Genomic DNA, 22,262 nt, shown 5'->3' with positions numbered 1-22,262 from the left:
AATGCGTGAACTACTGGTGCCACCCATCTGTAATTCAGAGTACTAAAATAAGTTTGCTCTTAGCAAATCATCTCGTGGGAACACAATTCTGCACTGTAGAATCTTTATTTCAGTACTTTCAAACAAAATCTCAAGAAACATGGTTGCCGTCAATGCAGGTTTATTTAATTTCACGTTGAAGGCAATCACAAAACACATTTTAGTTTTCAAGATGCCTGCCAATTGTACATTTAACCGCTAAGTCTAACATCACGTCATGCAGTTTCTACTGGCTAACTGTATTACTGCAGTCTGTCTGACACATGCTTGTCATTGCTTACTACTGTAACTACTGCAGTCTGACACATGCTTGTCACTGCTTATATACTACTGTAACTACAGCACAATCACAGCGTGCAGGACAACTCAATACAACACATTTTCAAGCCAGACCCGATGCTCATATACATACTTTTAATGGATTTTGCACTAAGTTAAGGTAGCTTTCTTATGACAAGGTACTACAGTATTTTCCATTACTGATTATTTTCCAACAGCTGTGATTCCAAAATGCGTTATAGTCATTCAACTGGATACATCAATACGTGATTAAGCTAATAATACTGTTTGGAAACTACAGGTATACAGAACAATACAGAATATATAAACAATACTGAACTATAACAAGGTAGATGATGAGTGGGTGATGGTCTGATGTGAATAAAATCCACTTCAACTATCCTTCACATTAAAAAAAGGTCACAATAACCACTGTGACACATATTTAAGCACTACACCAAACATGCGTGGACACCACAAAACATCAACCAGATAAGACCAGACAGCAATAGATCCAGACGTCACCTACAGGATACTTTCTCGCTCTTCTCCGAAGGTGACTGTTTCAGAGGACACTTTAAGGATCTCAGGAGGATCTCCAGGGTTAAGTCCCCTCTTCAGATGCACCACACGGATGTTTTCATTTTGGGTAGTGGTGGAGGTGGTGCTGGATCCCGGAGTTATGATGACATCACTTCCAGTGGTCATGGAGGTGGTGTTGGAGCTATCTCTGGGCTGGTGAACATTGTTTCCTTGTTGGGCGTTTGTGTTGTTGTTGAGGGTGGTGTTGCTGGGTGTACGGTTGAGGTTATAACTTTTGGAGGAAGGCCAGCTCTCTTCGGGGCTGCTGGCCAGAAGACTGCACTGGTCCTCTGAGCAGATGGACATGCGGGCGATTGCTGGGTCTTGCAGGCCACTCAGACAACTCGGCAGCCCTCGCTTTGGGGTCGAGTTCTCCTCGTCTAGCTCAATCAGATTAGCCCTCTCAGACTGTGACAGATCGGCCTCTTCGTCTTGCAGGGAATGGTTGGGCGAGCTTTCATTGGAGCGGACGCCCGAGTCAGAAGAATCCTTCTTATCTGAAAGGTAATCCTTACCTTTGGATAGAGATCGATCTTCAGCACTGGAGGCATTAGGCTCAGGTTTCTTTCCATCCTTGAGCAGAGGGGCATTGTCTGACTCTTCAGACTCTTCGTCATCGCTAGTAAGTTTCTGGTAGCGTAAACCACCGCCAGCCTTCAGCTTCAGATCAGCACCCTGGAAGAGGCTCACCTTCTCTCCAGATGTCTTGCGTCCCAGAAGGGACTTTGATGACCCATGGTCAACCTTCTCATCCTCTTCTGTTATGGGATCTAAAGTGGCCGTATCTGGCGAGGCGTAGTCGGTACTATCGGTCGTGGACTTGCTGCTCCCTCGTTTTGAAATGGATTTGCGCGAATCCTGGTCACCTCCATCCTTCTTCTTGTCCTCAGAGATGGAATGCATTAGCTGGGTAACAAAAGGTGGCACGGGCTTCTCCATTCCTACCTCAATCTGAGCCATGGAGGCAATGTATTCCTCGTAGGCATTGCGATACTCTGCCTGCTGCTTGTCTGTTAGCTTGCAAATTTCATTGGAGGACTCCTGAGAGTTGAGGCTGGACATGCTAGGAGTACGATGAGTTGTGGCCTACAGAAGACAAGAGATGTCTTTTAGACAAATATCTAAAATGTAATGGCTTGAAAAAAGGATCGCGAGAACCTGATAAGAAACGCTTACCATCCATGTAGGGTTGGCTTGTCTAGGAGGCTCCTCTAAACCCACATTACTGAGCTCCTCAAAGCTGAGGTTAAAGTTGTACATGGGTGAGGTGTCCGTGTTACCAGTTCCTCCGAGAGCGGATGCTCCAGTGTGCCTGCAAGGTTCCACATGGCCAACAGTGCTGCTGCCTTGCTCACTTGGAGCCTCCTCATGCAGGATCTGGCTCTCCACAAGACGGAGCTCCAACACCTGCAAAACATCAACTTCATTACACCTGTATCTAGGGCCAGTGTGAGAGTGTATGAGGCTAATTAACTGTACTGTACTATATCTTACATTTCTTGATCATGTACACCTCGCAAGCTTAAAAGTTTAGTTTTGTCTGAGATTTACTTGTGAATTCTGCTAGGCAAAATAACTGAACTGAATAACATGGATGAGGTTTTGTTAAAATCCCAAGAATGATGTGTGATTGTCTAAGGAGCATTAGTAAGAATGGTTTCAAAATGGCAAGCCAATCTATAATGGTCAACCATGGGTGCCAAATAGTTCATGAACTTTAGCTAACGTTTAGCTATCCCGTTTCAAGCTATTGCATTTTTTTGTAGAAGAAAACCTTTGGTGAAAAAAATGTAAGTTATGTGTGTTACAAATGTATAATAATAAATACATATAAAAATAACTAAATATTATACAATTAAAATGATACATTTTGCATTTATAATAAGCAATTAAAATGTTGCCAAGGCATATAGAAATTTGATGTACTGTTTATATACATCAGAGAAAACTACTCACTGTTGTCCTGAAAAGCTGCCAATCTCCAAAATTCATGTTCATCTCTTTCTTCAGCTCATCAATGTTACATTGAGACAGAACTCGGCCATTTATGTTAGCCTGAAAAATCACAAAATCAGAATGTAAAGCAAAACAAGATATTTTCTTCTCAATGTCCACTTTTTCTTCTTCACAAATACACACCTTCTTAATAGTGGCTGTATACTGAGGAAGCAGGTTCTGGTCGATGCCGTCGATAAGTCTGACACGCTCACAGACAACATCTGTGTTCATTGAGCTGAGCAGCATTGATGGGGTGCCTGAGACCACCGAGGCAGAGCCCTGATACACACGACAGAACTATTAGTACCACTCAACTACATCACAACAGTGTGCATATGAAAGATCTCTGAAGCCTTCAGTCTGCTAAACCATGCAGATTTTTAGAAAGGGGTTGCAAAAGGTCTTGAATTAAAATTCAAAGAAGAGAGGGATCAAAAAAAGGTACTGCAGAGGAAATTATGCAATGCATTTCGTATGTATTGCTGCCAGCAGGATTTCAAAGACGCTAGTGGAAATCTAGAGTGATAAGATGGTGAGGAAAAGTTAGGGATACAAATAGTTGTATTCAGAGTTTGTTAGAGCTGGAGTGTCATATCCAGCACCACACTTAGCATTATGTGTTATGTAGCTTTCAAATAGCTATGTCTAATTATAACAAAACCAAACATTGTGACCTACACTACATGGGCTATAAATACAGATCTCTGAAAGTCAGAGTGGCACCTGGGTTCTATACTTTTAAAGTTTTCTGACAGAATACTTAAAAAGTTTAGCATTCAGGCCACGTGTGAGATGATTATTTCAATGGCTTTTGTGTAAATAGACATCATTGAAACAGCATCATCACAACGGAGAGGGTAAAGAGACACAGATTGGTGTACTTTCATTTTTTTATGAGGACAGAAGCTTGGAAAATCCAGGGGGAAAAGTGAGAATTCTGGGGAAGGAGAAGATCTCAAGTTTAAACTGTACATGTTAGCATGTCACATGAGTAAATGAGCACTATGTAATGACAGTACTTTTTAAATACAGTTAATTGGAATATTGTACTTTTACTTTGACTTTATATTAGGCATCTAATCTCAACTTAATTCCTCCTTCCCCACTGTGAGTGTTTAAAGAAATTTGTCCCATAGTGCATGCCAGGGTGTGAGTGTTTAGAGCTCTGGAGAGTGTTAGCATGTGTTTGCGAAAACGTGTGAGGAGGGGCAGCATTAGCAGAGCAGCAGAACTTAAGCCGAATCTAAAAGGATTCAGTACCTGCTTCTTTTTCAAAGACGGTACCTTACCCTGCTTGAGGAGAGAGAGAGGAGAGGAGGGAAGAGACAAAGGAGGTGGAAATCGTGAGGGAACCACATTCATGTTGATGAAAGAAAGATGGAGAGAGCGTTTATAACTGGGAGCAAATGAGTCTCTTTTTTTCTACAGCATGTGGGAACTGGTGGACTGCGAAAGACTCCAGTGAACATTAAGGCAGCTGGTGCTTGACGTCACTAGTGAAGTGTATATTTAAACACTGGCACATTGCTTCTTTTCTCACACAAAATAAAGTATAAATGGACTTGATGCCAAACACTAGGTATGAAGCACTTTCTACAAAAAGGGTACAAAATAGGGCCTAAAACTTGTTGTTAGGGTTATAAAACATAAGAATTTAATAGAGAAAAATGTATGAAATAAATACATTTAACCCTAAAACCGTATTCTGGACAAATCTGGGCAAAATAGTTTTGATTTATTTAAAAAAGAGCGGTACAAGACTTGGCTACTTTTCCCAAGTTTGCCTCCTGAACACACAATTTTTTTGACTCAATTCTACAATGTTAAGTGGGTGAAAAAAACCCTCCTTAATCTTGTATTTGGGTCAAATATGGGCACCCATAGAAATGAATGGAAAAAACTGCAATTTAGAGCATTCTAAAATAAGCCAAAATAAGACACCAGGTGACAGCAAAGTCATTACATCTTTAGGTTTTAGCTCTAAGAACTTATTGGAATGATATTTTAATGTAGTTAAAAAAAATAAATAAAACAAAAATAAGCATAATTTACATAGAAAATATGGTACTTTTTGAAGTAAATAAATTCAAAAATACCCCCAAAATAAAAAAACACCTTAAATGGATAGATAAAACTTTATCGAAGACACAGTGATATAAGATTTATAATAAATAAAAATTAGGATCACACCCGAGTCCTCGGTGTCCACATTTGTCCACAATTACAGGATTAAGGGCTATAAAGTGAATACGGTTTGAGGGCTACAAAATAAGCTGCCATTCTGTGAGGACTAGCTAGTAGGATCAAAAACATTTCATTATTGATAAACTAAAAATAAAAAAACGAATCTTACAATAACTTGGCAACAGTGTTGGAACAGTTGAACTTGTAGTCAACAATTTGTAAGATAACTGCCTAAATTAAATATGGGAACAATATTTTTATTTATTTATATATATTTTTTTAAATAAAATTATTTAATTAAAAATGCTTTGTATTTCAAATAATTCAATAACAATTAATTAGATGTAGCCATGTTGAATTATTTAAATACACTTTTTCAGGTTTATCCCAGAATCACCAAGATGGCTCCTCAGCCAAAACAAGAGAACCGAAGCTGTCAAAAATATGACATTGTTTGGGACAGGCAAAAATCTGTATTTGAAGGGGGCAGACAAACATCTGATCTATTTAAAACATTTGAAAAAAATATTTTAATGCTAATTTTAAGTGACAGTTCTCACAAAAAAAAAAAAAAAAACAGGGTTTGCACCATTTGTGCCTACACTGTACGAAAAAGCATCAAGTATATCTGGAACATGAAAAGAGTAAAAATAAAACGATAATGATATATAATAATAATAATGTATTTTATTTGTAACACACTTTTCATTCCGAAGAATCTCAAAGTGCTACACATAAGAGGGAAGAAGAAACTTTAAATTCATGTTTATAAAAGGAAACACGTGCAGAGCAAAGTCCACCATTAAACATTAGATGAGATAAAAAAAAAGTATGTCAGCAAGTGAAACCATACCAAGAATATCTAACACTAGTGCTTTGCCGTCTAAAACACCAAGTCTAGCAACTTTTGATCATGACTAGTACTTACAGGTCCAATGCTAGGGTCCTTGGGATAGCCAGTTTTAATGAATTGACGTGGAAGAATATGAGGAGGGAAGGAGCTGCCAGCGTATTGCCGAGGCAGCTGGTAAAGATGTTGAGGGAAATATGGCTGGGTGACCAAATGTGGAGGAAACAAAAGTTAGGGAATGAAAATATAACAGAAAAATAAATCATAAATAAATACTTGCAGGAATGTTCCAAGTTCAATACAAGGTAAATCAATAAACAACATTTATTGATAATTTCAACTTGCCCTTCCATTTTGAGAACCATATTGTATGACAATTTTTTTTCATTTTCTTTAAGAAAATGTTTTCTATGGTATTTAACATTATGCCACAAATGCTGTCAATAGAGCTTAGCTTGTATTGAATCTGAAAGATTCATTTACATGCAAACATGAGAAATAATGAGGTGTCTAACACTCAATCTCTCACAAAAAGACACACAACATTCAGGTACAAATGCTTACAAAAATAAAGTTCATTAGGTGGAAATGTGCACAAACGTGTAGCCTCATAAACAGTTGGGTTTTGGGCTGAACTTAAGAAAACAAGGCTGAACCCAAAACCCAAAAAAATATAATGAAGCTAAAATGAAATAAAACAATAAACCGAAACACGAAGACAGTCAGGGAGATGATGACTGAAAAATTGTCTGGGTGGGCATGTGGAAATGTTTGGCACTGAGGCTGGAATACTTTGAGAGGTGTGTGCTCATCCAAGGGACTTCCCTCATCTATTAAATGAGCCGATGTGCCTGGTAGAGCTCAGCTCCCTGAGGAAAGTTACGTCTAAAACACAGCTGAGTCATCAATCTCCACTTGACACGATTTATCCGTTTTAACTGAACCCAATTCAACACAAATGTCCCCCCAAAGAGATGACAATAATCTAATGATATATTAAAACAAAAACACAGTTTCTGATTCAGGTTAACCTATTAGAATTTTCTTTTGTGCGTTATTTGTGCAATTACACTCACCCTGTTGTAGAACGGGTGTTGTGGCCCAGCCATGCCGCTGAAATAGGCGCTGTGGGGCTGAGGAGACACACCCGGTGGGTTATACGGGCCGTTGTAGGAGGCCGTAGGGGAACAGGCGGAAGACTGCTGGCTGTAGACTGATATAGGACGGACCTCCTGCAAAGGTAGCGTGGGATAGGTGTTGTTCACCTGCTCCCGTGCAGCACGCACATCTGACAAGAGAATATGGAGATAGAAACTGTGAAATACAACATAGAATGACAGTGGAAAATATAAATATTATACGATCTTTTATTCATTTTCTAAGAGGTTTTCCATCTTCACAAACCCGTTACCAAATTTGGGATGTGATCATTTCAATTAAGTTTTTTTTTTTTAATTACTCATTTAAAAAAAAAATAACTTTATTAAATAAACTAAAATACATATTTTATTAAAATTAAATAAATTCAAATGAAGCCAGAATGATTAACAAACCGAGTTGTCAAATTTAGACTAAAATATTATATTAAATACTGCATGAGTACATGGTTTTACCTACATTAAGGTAGTAATAGTATCAATAGGGGCCAGCTAATGTAGTTTGGAATCAAATGTGGTTAGTTTTAAAGAAAGATATTTACCTGCAATAATCTCTCTGAGTTTGGGATCTAAATTAACGGTGCAGGGGAGAAAGGTGCGGATGTCTCGAACCGCAAGCACTGGAGTACGGGAAGAAAGGAAAACCTCAAAGCTACGGACATCCCCATCTATCTCCAACAATGGCTCCACGTCTTTAGTTGTTGGAATATTCTTGGAGATCCTGTCAGGCAGTACATGAAAGATACAACTTGAGAAACGTGAGACAATACTAATATTTTAAGGTTTGTAAAAGTTACTTTAGCATGTGTGGAGCATCCATCACGTTTTCACTAAAACAATGCAGGCCTTGTGTGAATGACTGTTTTCTCTGGCAAGGCTCAATGTCATTTATGCCAGGGTATGTTAAAACCAAAGACATGATGGTTTTACTGAAAATGAAAATAATGCTGATATAACTCAGCATTAGCAGCACAATATCTTCATTTCATTTAGTATTTCTGGGGCACAAACTGCTTTAAGAGTGGAAGGAGTGTGCAGACAGCCAGTATCAACACAAAACAGCAATATTACTAAAGGTTTGGAAGCCAAACCTCTTCATAAAACCACAAACTTCATATGTTTTCACTTAAACAGACCTAAGGGTTTTCAAAAATGCTCTATAAACCCCTCAAAATGTCGGAATAGACCCATGCCGCAAATGTATTTACTTCTCCCTTTTTATTTGGGCACAACAAGAACTGCACAGTGATGGCACGCTGTGTGTAAAGTAAACATGAGTGCAGTCATTACATTCCATAATCGTTTCATTTCCGACAACGGCACAAGTCTTACATGAATAGCATCATCTGACTAATCACCATAGGGAAGCCTATCTAATGATCTGGGCCTGCTTTCCTTGGCTTCATCTGATATTCTGTGGCCTCCCATTATTTGTTTCCAGGAAGCTTCCCAAAGGAGACATTTTTCTCTAGGACCCTAATCGGCTAACGAACAAACTACATGCAAAAAAAATAAAAATAAATTCATACATGACAAAACAAGCATTACATAAGAGTACTCTGACAAAACTTTTTTGTACAGATTAGCAACAATCTCAAATAAAAAAAGGCATGTGTGATGTTTCTGACAATCCGATGGCATTTTGAAAGGGCTTCAAAACTACTGTGATAAAGCCTGTGTTAAAATGAGCATAGCATCATGTGATAATTAAAATATTTCTTTAAAGGCCCTACCTTTCATTGATGCTTTTCAGAGTGTTCTGATCTGGGATGCCGTCTGTCTCTTCTAGGTACAGTATGAGCCATGATGTACGATATGGCCACTGCTCAGTCAGGTTGATCCAGGACGCAAGCCGGTCCCAGCTAAAACTTATCTGATTGGCCCTCAGCAAGCGGCCTAAACAAGAGGAGAGCATTTCATGAGTACTCAATGTTCAGATTTGATGATTTCCGATCTAAAAAAGTTCTTATTCCATTACAGTGACAACTTTACACTATTGTTCAAAAGTTTGGGGTCGGTAAGATTTTAAAAATGTTTTTGAAATAAGTCTTTTATTCTAACCAAGACTGGATTTATTTGATCAAAAAAATATTATTACATTTGAAAATAACGGTTTTATATTTAAATACATTTTAATAATAAAAAATATACAATAATAACTAGTTTTGCTTTCTTTAAATTGACATATTTCAGAGTAAAACAGATATTCAAAAAGAAGGGTCAAAATTCATTTGGATTGTGAAAGGTGGCCATTATTAACCAGACTAAACAGACTAAAACAAGACCTAAATCGCCGTTTGGCTAACAGCTCGAGTGATGTCTGCAGAATTGGAAAGTTATTTCAGAGTTACTACATTTTTATTAAAGATTATCTTTGTAATAAAATGCAATGATAAATAATTTTATAAACATGATCAAATCTGATTTCATGTTGACCTTAAAGTGTGAATGCTGACCTGTGACTGAAACGATGTTGAGCAGTCTCCTCATAGTCTGAGGGCTGATGTCACTGAACCAGTCCTCAGTGACGAGCAGTTTTGTGAGGTCAAAGGACATCTGACGCGTAACTGACCTCTGCATCTGTCGGCGACGATAAGTATCCTGAGGAGAGATTAGCTAGATTTAAATCAATAGCATCAATGAATACAGGGAAGGAAATGTCAAGGGAAAAATTTGGAAACATTTTGTGATATGACCACATCATATGGTGGAACATTACTCTCACTGGATTAGTCAAGACAAACTGCACAAGCGCAGACCATGGGATTGCCAGATAGGATGAACAGTTTAATTTGTCTTTCAAAATCATACTCAGTTCAAATCATCATGCTATTGTAAACATCAGATAAAATCTATAACTTTTAATCATATTCATAATCCAGTAGAGACCCTAATTATTATCATATAAGTAGCTCTCTGAAAAAAACAAAAAACAAACAAAAAACATCATATTTATCAGCTTACCCTGCGGTTAAGTGTCGTTTTACTGCCAAACTTGGTCTGGTCGCCCAGGCTGTTCTGGGACAACTTTCTGTCCAACTCCTCATGCCAACCTATATCATTAGAAAATGTTAAGAAAATGGCTTTGCAAGCACCACCAAATTTGCTGTTTGGTTGTGATTTTTGTCATGCAGCATTTTACAACTTTAAAAGTACATGTTAGTCAGAACAGGGTTAGGGCAACCCATATTGGTTAGACAATATGTTAATATAAAACACATGATATATTTGGCAACATTTTGTACACTACCATTCAAAGGTTTTGGGAGCAGTAATTTGAATAAAAAAAATAAAAAAAGAATCAGCAAGGATGCATTACATTGATAAAAAGTGAAAGTAAAGACATTTATAATGTATTTTAAAAAATACTGTTCTTTTGAACTTTCTATTCATGAAAAATATACTTATAATATACATATATATATATATACACAAATATACATATACTAATAATATATCATGGGTTCCACATTTCCAAATATTATGCAAATGTCACAATCACAATTGTTTTCAACATCGATAACAAGAAATGTTTCTTAAGCACCAAATCTTCACATTAGAATGATTTTTGAAGGATCATGTGAAGACTGAAATGAAAACTCAGCTTTGCCATCACTGAGATAAATTACATTTTAAAATATATTAAAATAGAAAACAGTTATAGTAAATGATAAAAGAAATCTCAATATTACTGTTTGTACTGTATTTTTGATCAAATGTATGCAGCCTTGATGAGTCATCTTAAAAAAAGAAAATTAAAAAAACCTTATTGACCCCCAACTTTTGAACAGTAGTGTATATCAAAACACTGGGAAGACACTATTTGAAACGATAGTCGTTGTATTTGCCCCCCCTTATCCAACGGTAATACAAACCCTCAGAGTTCCCAGTCTCTCCATTAGCAGGAGCTGGCGCACACATCTTCTTTGCACTGCTGAGGCCGCGACTGTTGAGGAAGACGGGCAGGTGGACAATGTTGCGCATGTAGTCATGGCCGTTGATGTTGGAGTCACGCAGCACGCTATTTAGATTCTGGTTAATGGCTTTAATGATGATGTGAGGATCACTGGCGAAGACAGAGATGAAAGGACCCTTGGAGAACAGCACTCTCACCTGATCAGAAGGACAGGTTTTATTTTTGTTCATAAATAATATTATATTATTTATATTATTCATATTGTGAATATTTTAAAATATTTTATTTTATTAAATTTATAAAAATGACAGATAGATTTCCGAGGAAGATTCGAGCATGTCTTTTGCGCACAACTGTTGGTGCTTACCGTGTCTAGCATCTGTAGCACTTTGTCCTGTTCACAAGAGTCCAGACCATCAATGATGACCACTAGACGTGTCTGGTTCTGGGTAAAGCCGTCTATAGTCTTGGCCATCTTAGCCATGAGCTCCACTTCATTCTTCAAGACCTAAGAAAAAAGTATTAGAAAGACTAAAATGTCAGAAAGAGATTAACAAATTCACCCTTCTGTGACACACCACTATGTAGCTCTGTGTATAGGATACCCAGAAACCTGTCAACTAACCTTCATAAAGCCCTCACTTTTCAGCTTGTGCATCTTGTTGGCAGCACTGTGCAGCCTCTTCCTCTGAGAGTTCAGCACTGAGTCTGTCACCTGCCACCAGGTGCGACAGTTAAGCAACAGCGCCAATCCAACAACACTTGCCATGGAAACCAGCACTGCGTTCACTGTCTGGTTTAGCCCATCCACCTTGAAGATAGCCAGCAGGGCCATCCCCACGATCAAGCAGCCCAGGATGAAGAGGAAGATGACAAAGGATGGGATGCAACATGTCTTCTTCCACTTCTTTTTACCTGCAGGTAGATATGGTCACAACAATAAATGAATGTAAACATAGATATATCCGTTGCCCTATAGATCCAGAATAGTTGTGAATTGTCCAGTGGCCTTTACCTTGAGTGTCCTCAGTTTTGAAGACTCTAAAAAGTCTGGTGGCCAAGAAGCCAAACTCTCTCTCACAAGCATCCGAGAGAGTAGCAATCATTTCAGCCATGGACGTCTCCCCACCCACACTGGATAACCTGTTATAGTCTGTGAACAGAAACCTGACAAAAAAAGTGTTAATTAAAAACACGTATATATGTATATTTATATATTGTGACAGGACTGCTGCCTCCCCCTTATTATCACGCCAACCCGTCATTTAAATCGCCAATGTGTCTGTCGTTTGCTTAATAAATCACCTGTTCACCGACAGGCAATTCAAATTTTAGAATCCTGAGTGTGATGCAGCTTAATTTCACCGAACATATCATTGAGTGATAATGTAAAACTCTACACAAGAAAACCCTGGCCCACCAGAAACTGAGACCCCTACCCTCTAGTGGAAATCATGGACACACCACATCCACCATTTAGGACAGGTCACAGGACCTCATTTTAATGGTTTTTCGGGTTCATGCAGAATATTGGCAATTACCTGACAGGCAGTGCACGGGTGGTCTGTTCTGGCAGCTCTGGTGGGTTGACGAACATGAGCTTGAGCAGAAGCTCCAGGTATCCAATGTGTCTGGCCAGACGGGTGCTAATGACCCATGCCCAGTTCCAACTCTCGCCCTCACGCCTGCTCCCAAAGTACACAACCACTGTGTAGAGATACAAAATACACACATATTCACTATACCTTTCAAGGGTTATTAATTGAATTTTGTTTCATTTGATATCATTCATAACTCAATTATGACCACAAGTACAGATTTTTTAAGAACACTGAATAATTGACCAGTTTTTCTTACCAAAGAACACATAAAGTAGTGCTAAGATGCTGAGAGAGATGGAGATAGCCAGCTTGGGATCCACGGTGAAGCCGAGCACAAGGGCTACCGAGCCGCACAGCAGGACAGATAATAACACAACCAGCCAGGAAAACTGGAACAACGGCTCCACCTGCTGACCTGCAAATGTCTTCATCTCATCTGAGAAAGAAATATGAAGATTTATCCACCAATAAATATACACCAGATGCAGCGAACTGAACTCTTATTAAACATTCCAAGCTCAGAAATAGCTAAAAAGCTATGTGGGTACGAGCTGCACATGACTAAACTTCGATTTAAAATATCCTTTTCAGGTCACTTTCCTTGTTTAAGTCGAGTGATTTTAAATAATGCTCACCCTCTAGTTTCTTGAGCAGGAAGGACTTGCCGCTTCCCCACTGGGCGTACAGACCCACACAGATGGGCGGCTGCATGGTGGGCTCACTCAGGATGTCTGCCAAAGCACTGCTGTACAGGTCATAGCCCAGCATGTCCCCATCTGACTCTGTGGGGGACAGATGTCCTAAAGGGGACAACATAGAGAGGGCAAAAATACACACAGGTCATTCATAACATAACACAGTAAATGTAGTATAATTGAATGCTGACATGCAACTTAAGAAATTCAAAACATATGTGTACTTATTAAGGTTCAGAACTACAGAGAGGAAGTCTCTGGAAATTGTAGATCAATAAGACCGAGGACCACATACTAAACGATAAAGAAATAAACATACAATGCAACCTGTTTGGTCAGATTCATGAACAAATTACTCGAAGTGAACTAAAAAAAAGAACCACATTTATTGCCAAAATTAATTACTCCTAGTCGGTTCTTTAAATGAACCGTTTAAAAAGAGTTAATGATTTGAAACAGCCTGGAAAACTGCCCTGTATTTGCAGAGAGAGAAAGAATTTATACTGTATGTAAGCAAAATAAACATAATAACTGAAATAAACCCAAATGAATGAGAATTTAATCAAACACAGAATAAATTCAAATGAATCAAAATGGAATGAAATAGAATCTGAATGTAATTGAATCAGGAAATCTGTATTGATATCCAATACCCATTCCCAATGATGAGAGTATTAATCAAAAGTTGAGCTCGTGATGGAGATCTAGCCTAGACTTACGGGCTCCAAAAATCTGGGTGAGGATGCTCTTCTGGTGACTGCAGTCGATGTTGTAGGGTGTCTCTCCAGCCTTGTTGGGCCTGTAGAGGAGGCGGCCATCTTTAGGGTTACGGAGGAGGAGCTCAGCCAGCCTGCGGCTCCGTCCACGTATGGCGATATGAAGAGGGGTGTCTCCTTTCTGTAGCCAAAGAGAGATGAGACTTAAAAGTGCAATATAGTCCCATCATGTGTACATGAAATTGTGACTGATATTTTACCTTGTCCACTGCAGAGACTTTGGCCCCTTTGTCCAGCAACAGCTCCACTATTTCTATGTTTCTCATCTTGGTGGCTTTAATTAGTGGTGTCTCAGAATCCTAAATACACAAAAATACAGACTCAAAACTACCCCATGACAGTAAAACAATCCCTTGAACATGAGTCTTGATGTTCTTTACTTTAGTGGTGGTCTCTGTGTCTGGATTGCACTGCAGTATGTCTCTAACCATGGTTGCATTGCCTTTCTCTACTGCCCAATAGAGAGCAGTCTTATTTTCCTGTAAAAAAAAACCAACAACAACAGTACAGTCATTTCAATTTCCCATAACTTTTATACATCTCTCAGTTGTTGTTTATAATAGGGCTGCATGATTAATCATTTTAATCCTGATCACAATTTCTGCTTTTCTCGATTAATCAAGCATAATCATTTGTGATACTGAACCGCTGATACTGAGCATTTCACTTATCTTGCACTGGAACCAAGCCTACAAGCCCTTAAACATGGGGTTGCCAGATGTCAAATGTCTGAATCCCCCATTAGAGCTTTTAACTTAAATGGATTGAACATTTTCCAAACGGTCTTTGATTATCTGAAACATTAGCAAACATTGTTTACTGATCTCCACAGCGATAAACACGAGATCGGCAACCTGACATTTTTTTTTTACCGATCTGTGTTCCGAACTGCATTGCAATCATTTCCCAAAATGTAATTTGTGTGGAAATATTACTAAGTTTGTAAACAGAACGTTAATACAGGCCAGAGACTGGACAAGTTGAAGATGCAAAGAGAACACAGACGGGCTGGCAGAGCTAGGCACGACAAGCTCACTGTGCGCAATGCTCGAAATGTAAGAGAAAAATATAAATATTGAATTGAGCAGTTGTTTGCAAAAACAATTGCTCCTGCTACATGTATGGAACATCTTTGTTTGGATTGTGTTGGTGTATGTAAATGATGACAATTTTCATTTTTTGGGGAAATATCCCTTTAATGTTAATAAAACAACAAAAACAAAGAGAATAACACTCACTGCTCCTCTGAGAAGTTTAATAGTAGCTTTAATAAGATTCTATGTAGTGTTTAATTTTTACATTTGTTCATTTAATTTCTTTCTTGAATGCTGTTAAATACACAAACTGTGTATGAAAAAATAAAGCACTGTTTATTTCATTTGTATATTATATGTTGTGTATATGTAATGTCTTTTTCTTATCTTTTAACAACAAAGAAAATAATGACAAAGATTTTTATCTTTGCCACTTTGGCCTAAATGTCTAAATATGGACTATGTTTAAATAGGGACATAAGTTTGGCTGTAATGCTCAGTCACTTGCAAATTAGTAAAACCAACATGAAAAAAAATTGTGATAAAATCATGAATTTCATGAAAAAATGCGTGATTTAATATTTTTGCCATATCGCCCACCCCTAGTTGATGTTCTCTTGTTTTGTACAATAAAGTGCAATAATTCTGATGACATGTAAAAAGAACATTCTCAATAATCATGATTTCTCATTTTTTTTTAGCAAAATAATCATGATTATCTGTTTAACCATACAGCCCTAGTTTAAAGGGTTAGTTCACCCAAAAATGAAAATTATTTCATTAATGACTTACTGTCATGTCGTTTCCTTTTTGGGTGAACTAACCCTTTAAAATATTATAACGTATATGATGTAACAGGCAAGTTACCTGGCCTCTAATGTCAATGTCTGCATACTTATGCAGTAGTGCCCTCACGATCTCAACATGCCCACCTCTCACAGCTCCAATCAGCACAGTGTCTCCACCCTAGAGGTTTAAAACACAACACACAATGAAAATATGTTCTCATCCAGTTTATCCGTTAGTAAGGTTTATTGTGAGGTTCAACCCACCCTGTCTGGGATGTTGACATATGTGCCGGCATCGAGCAGGTCCTGCACAATCTCAGTGTAGCCCTCTTTAGCTGCAATCATGAGAGCTGTGTTTCCATCCTTATCAGTCATGTTTACATTGGGATTCCTCTTCAGAAGCTCTTTAACCACCTCTGTGTATCCTCCCTTCACAGCAACAATCAGTGCCGTCATGGAGTTCTGAGTGGGAAAGATTAACAAAATAAGACAAACAGTCCCTCTGGCTACAGATGTAATGCTTCTGAATCATCTGTACATCAGTTTTTCTAATTAAAACAAAAGCTCTAAAAGATTTTATACGGTAGAAATTAAGGGTAAAAAATATTTATTTATCCTTATCCAGTATAATCACAAATTGTAAAAGTCATAAGGTCTTTGAAAAATGTTGTGGAGCCTTAGAGACAAAAAGGCTGAGTGAGAACCACTGTGATAAATGATAAATACATACTGCCCCCTCCTGGTCAACATCAGCTCCGTTCTCCAACAGGTGCATCACACAGTCGTAGTGGCCCTTTCTAGCAGCCCAGATCAGTGGGGTGGTGCCATACTAAAAGTAGAAAAAGTAAAAATGCTTGTTTAAAGTTAAATATGCTGGTCTTTACCTTTAATATTTTACCAGTAAAATTATTAAATTAATATTTCCAGTTTAACACATGTGGCATGCTATGGCAGTAACAGCAACTGGGACATGCGGTCGATTACCAGAGAAAGTAATACTGACTCCAGTTTGTAAAAACAGAACAATGGAAGCTTGTTTTCAACCCGGAATATTCATTTAATCGCAGTTAGTCAGGATTGGTTTAGCTCACCTTATCAGAGCAGTTGACTTTAGCTCCATGCTCCAGCAAGAGTTTCACGATCTCTGAATGGCCTCTACCGGCTGCCCAGATAATGGGGTAGACGCTGTATTGCTAAGGTAACCACATTAAAAGTATGATCAATTTGAATCAATAATTGCATACATTACATTTGGATTCATTATATCATTTGTGTGTCTGTGCTTGTCTCATATGTGGAAAGACAATTGATAAGTTTTTGCATCTTTACCAGTCCAGTGGTGATCGGGTTTGCCCCATTTTCTAGCAGGACCGTGGCCACCTCAACTCTATTTTTATATGACGCCCAAGTAAGGGCAGTCCAACCACCCTGCACGACACAAACCCATCTCATTAAGTTTGTGTTATTTTTTCAAATGTGATTATGGTACTAAATAAAGCATTTAAAGCATTGAGTTTCTCACCGAGTCTCTGTGCTCAATATATGCACTGTTTTCCAGTAGCTCTTTCACCACCTCCACATGCCCCTCTTTAGCTGCAGAGATCAGAGCGGACCAGCAGTCCTATCAGGGAGAGGCACAAAGACGGGTTGCTATGGAAACTATTGAACCACTGGCAATGTCGCCATGGGAACAGTGATGGAGCTATACTACAAAGAACAGCCTTACAGCATTGTTATAATGGGCACTTTACCTTATACAGATTATAAATATATAACAAAAACAAGTCTGAAAATAAAATAAGGATATAAACAGGCTTCAGGATATTTTAGGATATTGAATAAATAATAAAAGGAAATGCTATGAAGAAGACTGCTGTTGTAAAAGGACACATTGTACCAAATACTATGAAAATCAGAAATTCAGAAGACTAGATTTCTATAATAAACATAGAAACAATACTAATATATAGTATTACAATATATATATATATATATATATATATATATATATATTAGTATTGTTGCTCCTGATATATGACTATCCATAATATGAATATCGATATAGCATAATACTGTTAAGGTAAGGGTGGCGGATGAACCCAGAAGCAGACGGTGTGCAATCACAGATAGTTTATTGTAGACAAAAAAGGGGAAAACAAACCCCACGAGGGGGCAAAACAAGACTCTGACAAGGTGACTGACTAGACAAGGTACTGACAAAATTCTACTAGGTAAACGACTGACACGAGCAATGGATAAACAGGACAAATACTCTTGACAGGTACTCACAAACTTGGCACGGATAACATTTGGCAACATATGGCAATGAACCGACACAGGACAGCAAACACAAGGGGATTAAATAGGGAGCACTAATGACGAGGACAGGTGAGACTGACTAGACAATAATGACAAAACGAGGATAACAAGGGGACGGAGTAAAGAAACGAGACAACACAAGCACATGGCCCAAACAGGCCATGCGCTTGCACACAAAACATGATTCTGTCATGATCCTGCCTCACGACTAGAGAAAATCAAAGACAAGAAGGCAGAATCATGACAAATACCATAATGTGTAACTTCATTCCCACTTTAGTTTAGGGTCCAATTCTCATTATTTACTAACTATAAACTATGACTTTTCCCTCAATAAACTTCTAATTACTCATTAATAGTTGGTAAGGTAGTTGGTAAGTTTAGGCATTGGGTAGGATTAAGTCAAGTCAAGTCAAGTCACATTTATTTATATAGCGCTTTTCACAATACAGATTGTATCAAAGCAGCTTCACAGTGATAACATGTAAGTAGCACAACACAGATCAACAACATTGCTAAACACTAAATAAATAACCCCAACTGAGCAAGCTCAAAGCAAGCCAAAAGCAAGGCGACAGTGGCAAGGAACCAAACTCCATCAGATTGGATGGAGAAAAAACCTTGGGAGAACCCAGGCTCAGTCGGGGGCCAGTTCTCCTCTGGCTTACATTCATATTGTTTAAATATAAATATTAAATATAAATATTGTTTATTGTTTATTGATTAAGAGATATAGAATAAGGTCATGTAGAATAAGGCATTATTATGTGCTTTATACTGTAAGTACCAATAAACAGCCAATATCCTAGTAATATGCATGCTAATAAGCAACTAGTTAATAGTGAGAAGTGGACCCTAAACTAAAGTGTTACTGTAACTTTCTAACAACTCTTATTGTAAAGCAATTATGTGGGCATTTTCTCACCACATCATCCAAGTTGACGTTTGCTCCCCTTCGGATGAGCTCTTGAACAATCTCAAGACTGCCCTGCTCCGAGGCCAACATCAGAGGAGTCTGTCCATTCTGTCAAAGACACAATGAGAAAGACAGATAAATGATATCTGAACAATTTAGATGAACATCTTAAATCATGTGTGACTTTCTTCAAAGCAACTTACATCGCTACGACCATCCACCTCTTTGAACTTATCTAGATGGGCTTTTACAGCAGCCAGATTTTCTTCCTCCACGTAGCTGAAGAGGTTCTGGATGGCCAGAGTGGTCATCTTGATGGAGGTTGTGGTGTCCATGATTGCCAGTACCTAGGACAGCCTGGGTAGAAACTCATTTAGTCACTTTCAGTACATAAATTGCGAACAGAGACCTAAACTGCATATCACAATAGGTTGTTGGAGGATGAAAGAAAATAACAAAATAAGTAACTGATATGAAACTCTTTGAGATTAAGTGCTAGAGATGTTAAATTGAGTTTGAATTCAAGTGACAGGTGATACCAGAGCATTTGTTCACAGTGCAGGCCAAGAACAGACAGGCCATGGCCTTTAAATGTCATGAGAAAGGAGGCTGGCACAGATAAGCATAACACAGAATAACATTAATTTTGTCCAAACATCTCCACAGAAACACTCTCACTAATATTTTTTCCCATTTCCCAGAGTTATGTTGAAAATCTGGGAATGCCTTTTGTGTTGTGGGACAAATTCACCCAAAATCAATGCTACCAAAAAATAATAATAATAATAATAAATTAATATTCAAGAAAAAAACTGAAAACCTCAATTGTAGCATATATATATATATATATATATATATATATATATATATAATGAACTTTTATGTAATGCCAACTTGTAGGTTATTTGCACATTGAGGTGCAAATAACTACAACTAAGAATAAATATCATGTACTTTGTATGAGTAGCCTAGTATTTATTGCTATTTGTACTTGGTGTGTAACTAGCCTCTACCTTTGTGTCTGGATCTCTAATCTTTGACTTTGAGATGGTAAATTTATATTAGTCTTTAACAAGCTACAATAAAGGCTTTTTGTTTTTGTTGTTTGTTTATTTTTACCTAACTCTTTGCTGTTTTTCAAAGTGCTAAATTGCATGAAAATTTGGTGAATTGCACAGAAATCAATGGGGGGGGGGGGGGCATTGTAATCGATGTAAAAAAATGATCTATGAAAATTTGCAGCTTTTCAAAAACACATCTACACTGTTTGCATGCGCATTTATTAAAAAAATAATAATTGTTAAACTTTGACCAGTATTTCAAGCAGTTTCGAGTGTAGCTCAAACTGACCTGCAACACCATAGGAGGACTACTGCAAATAATTGTCTAGCGAAAAGACAGCATACTCCAATCGATTGCTCAATACAGACCACAAACCAATGCAAATATTTTTATAGATGTTTTACAGCATTTGATCTTTATTTGATGTGTGCCAGTATGTGACCCTCAATTTAACCTTCAACACAGGCTATATAAAAGAGGGGTGGGGGAACAGACGGGCAGCAACAAACAAACGGACAACAACAAAGAGAATATGCCAGCAGAGTCAGGAATCTATGAAACATGACACCAAAGTTATTCTTATAAACCACCATGTGACACTATACACCCAGCACAGTTTCACACACACTGTCCTCTGCTTTTGTCTGAATGCCTGCAGATTGCTGGCTGTGACTTCTGTCTGTCTGCTCTGGAATGGCATCATGCATTATTTATGGCAACCAAGAGTGGCTCACACCTAGTCTACACAGCAAGATGCTGAGATGATTGACAGCCCTGCAGTTATAAATTATAATGTACTATACACTTTATTACACATTAACCTAGACAGACAGACCGACAGACCGACAGACCGATAGACAAATAGATAGATAGATAGATAGATAGATAGATAGATAGATAGATAGATAGATAGATAGATAGATAGATAGATAGATAGATAGATAGATAGATAGATAGATAGATAGATAGATAGATAGATAGATAGATAGGGCTAAAAATAAATAAATATATAGTGAGATGGGACCTGGGTGAATAAGAGTCCAAAAACAGTACGTTATATCTGCATGGTAATGACTATATATTCTGGTACATTTGACTGTCTAAATATTGTACTTTGATATTAAAGAATGCTAGCACTACGTTATTTCTATAAATAAATAGGAAGGGCAGTGTCTTGTCGACATGTCTGCATGAGACAAGCCAATTAATCACCATCAAAACAACCCTAAACAAATTAACCTTATCTGTATTACACAAGCATTACTAACTACATATTATTCGCTGTAAATAATATCAAATACGCTAAATTCTACAGCTTGATGCTCGTTACTATACAGATTATGAACTGTCAATCATACGCGGCATCAAAGCACAATAGCGATTTAAACCTTGCGTCTGCCTTCATCTAAGAGACGTACCTCACAGAAAAGAAACGTTGAAATGTCCTGTTGTCAGAAGGTCCGTTTAGAGATGCGTATTTCTCTCTAGTTTTTCGGTCTACGGAGCTTCTTTCTTCCTATTCACCATCTCTAACAACAGCCATTTTGAAGAAGCGAAGCGCTGTGCTGTTTAAGCTTCTTCCTCCCGGGCGAGTCCCTGACAACATACTGTGTGACGTCACCGCTCAGCACATGAACGCATGTGATAATTTAAAATTGTAAATAAAATATGTATATATTTGTGTGTGTGTGTGTGTAATAGTTTAGTGTATAGACTAGTTATATATAAACATACTGTTTTATATAATGTTAAATTTAATGTCAGTTATCTAATTTACTAAAGCTAAGGGTTATGTTACATTAGATTACACAGGAGTTAGCCTAGTCATTGTTATATAATCAACCAGCTGTGACCTTTCAGAAAACAACAACAACAACAACAACACAAAAATATGGGTTACTTATAACTTTCACTAGTTTAATGTCCAACAGTGTCATTTGCAAACCAAAACATGTCATTTCCACCTAATGATGTGTTGATGTCATTCTGTGATGGGAATGGCCAACCTCTTTGTTTTGCTATTGCTAAGGCTTATTTCTTAGCTGACTAAATACAGAAAAAGGCAT

The 22,262-nt window shown here is 37.8% G+C and overlaps 1 protein-coding gene across 5 annotated transcripts; it reads right to left on the bottom strand.

Moving 5' to 3' along the window:
• Window positions 1-143: 143 nt before the first annotated feature.
• On the bottom strand, window positions 144-21,805 carry kidins220b (kinase D-interacting substrate 220b). 5 transcript variants are annotated; one of them, XM_039691848.2, is made up of 30 exons: window positions 21,615-21,805; window positions 19,338-19,491; window positions 19,144-19,242; window positions 17,422-17,520; window positions 17,229-17,327; window positions 16,991-17,092; window positions 16,630-16,728; window positions 16,164-16,361; window positions 15,979-16,077; window positions 14,458-14,556; window positions 14,278-14,376; window positions 14,021-14,198; window positions 13,242-13,406; window positions 12,863-13,042; window positions 12,547-12,712; window positions 12,021-12,172; window positions 11,631-11,920; window positions 11,373-11,513; window positions 10,965-11,202; window positions 10,054-10,142; window positions 9,546-9,690; window positions 8,823-8,985; window positions 7,632-7,810; window positions 7,009-7,220; window positions 6,011-6,133; window positions 4,159-4,191; window positions 3,040-3,177; window positions 2,857-2,955; window positions 2,077-2,307; window positions 144-1,986 (listed from the first exon to the last, which is right to left on the bottom strand). In XM_039691848.2, exons 2-30 carry the CDS (start codon window positions 19,467-19,469, stop codon window positions 844-846), a joined length of 5,190 nt encoding a protein of 1,729 aa, XP_039547782.1. In that variant the 5' UTR covers window positions 19,470-19,491; window positions 21,615-21,805; the 3' UTR covers window positions 144-843. The 5 variants fall into 5 exon arrangements, with proteins under 5 accessions (XP_039547782.1, XP_039547783.1, XP_039547784.1 ...); XM_039691849.2 differs by having other exon boundaries at window positions 4,159-4,188; XM_039691850.2 differs by lacking the exon at window positions 4,159-4,191.
• Window positions 21,806-22,262: the final 457 nt, after the last annotated feature.

The sequence above is a fragment of the Pimephales promelas genome, chromosome 13 (assembly GCF_988280905.1).
Source record: "Pimephales promelas chromosome 13, fPimPro1.hap1.1, whole genome shotgun sequence".
NCBI lineage: Eukaryota > Metazoa > Chordata > Actinopteri > Cypriniformes > Leuciscidae > Pimephales > Pimephales promelas.
This window is presented reverse-complemented; position numbering and strand designations above follow the sequence as displayed.

Bases quoted from the DNA above. Each gene is read 5' to 3' on its own strand.
- kidins220b (XM_039691848.2), bottom strand. From the start codon at position 19,469: ATGGACACCACAACCTCCATCAAGATGACCACTCTGGCCATCCAGAAC. The intron at 16,729-16,990 runs GTGAGCTAAACC...TTCTACTTTTAG, and splicing joins AAGTCAACTGCTCTGATAAG to TATGGCACCACCCCACTGAT. The intron at 11,514-11,630 runs GTTAGTTGACAG...CTTTTTTCTTAG, and splicing joins AAAGTGAGGGCTTTATGAAG to GTCTTGAAGAATGAAGTGGA.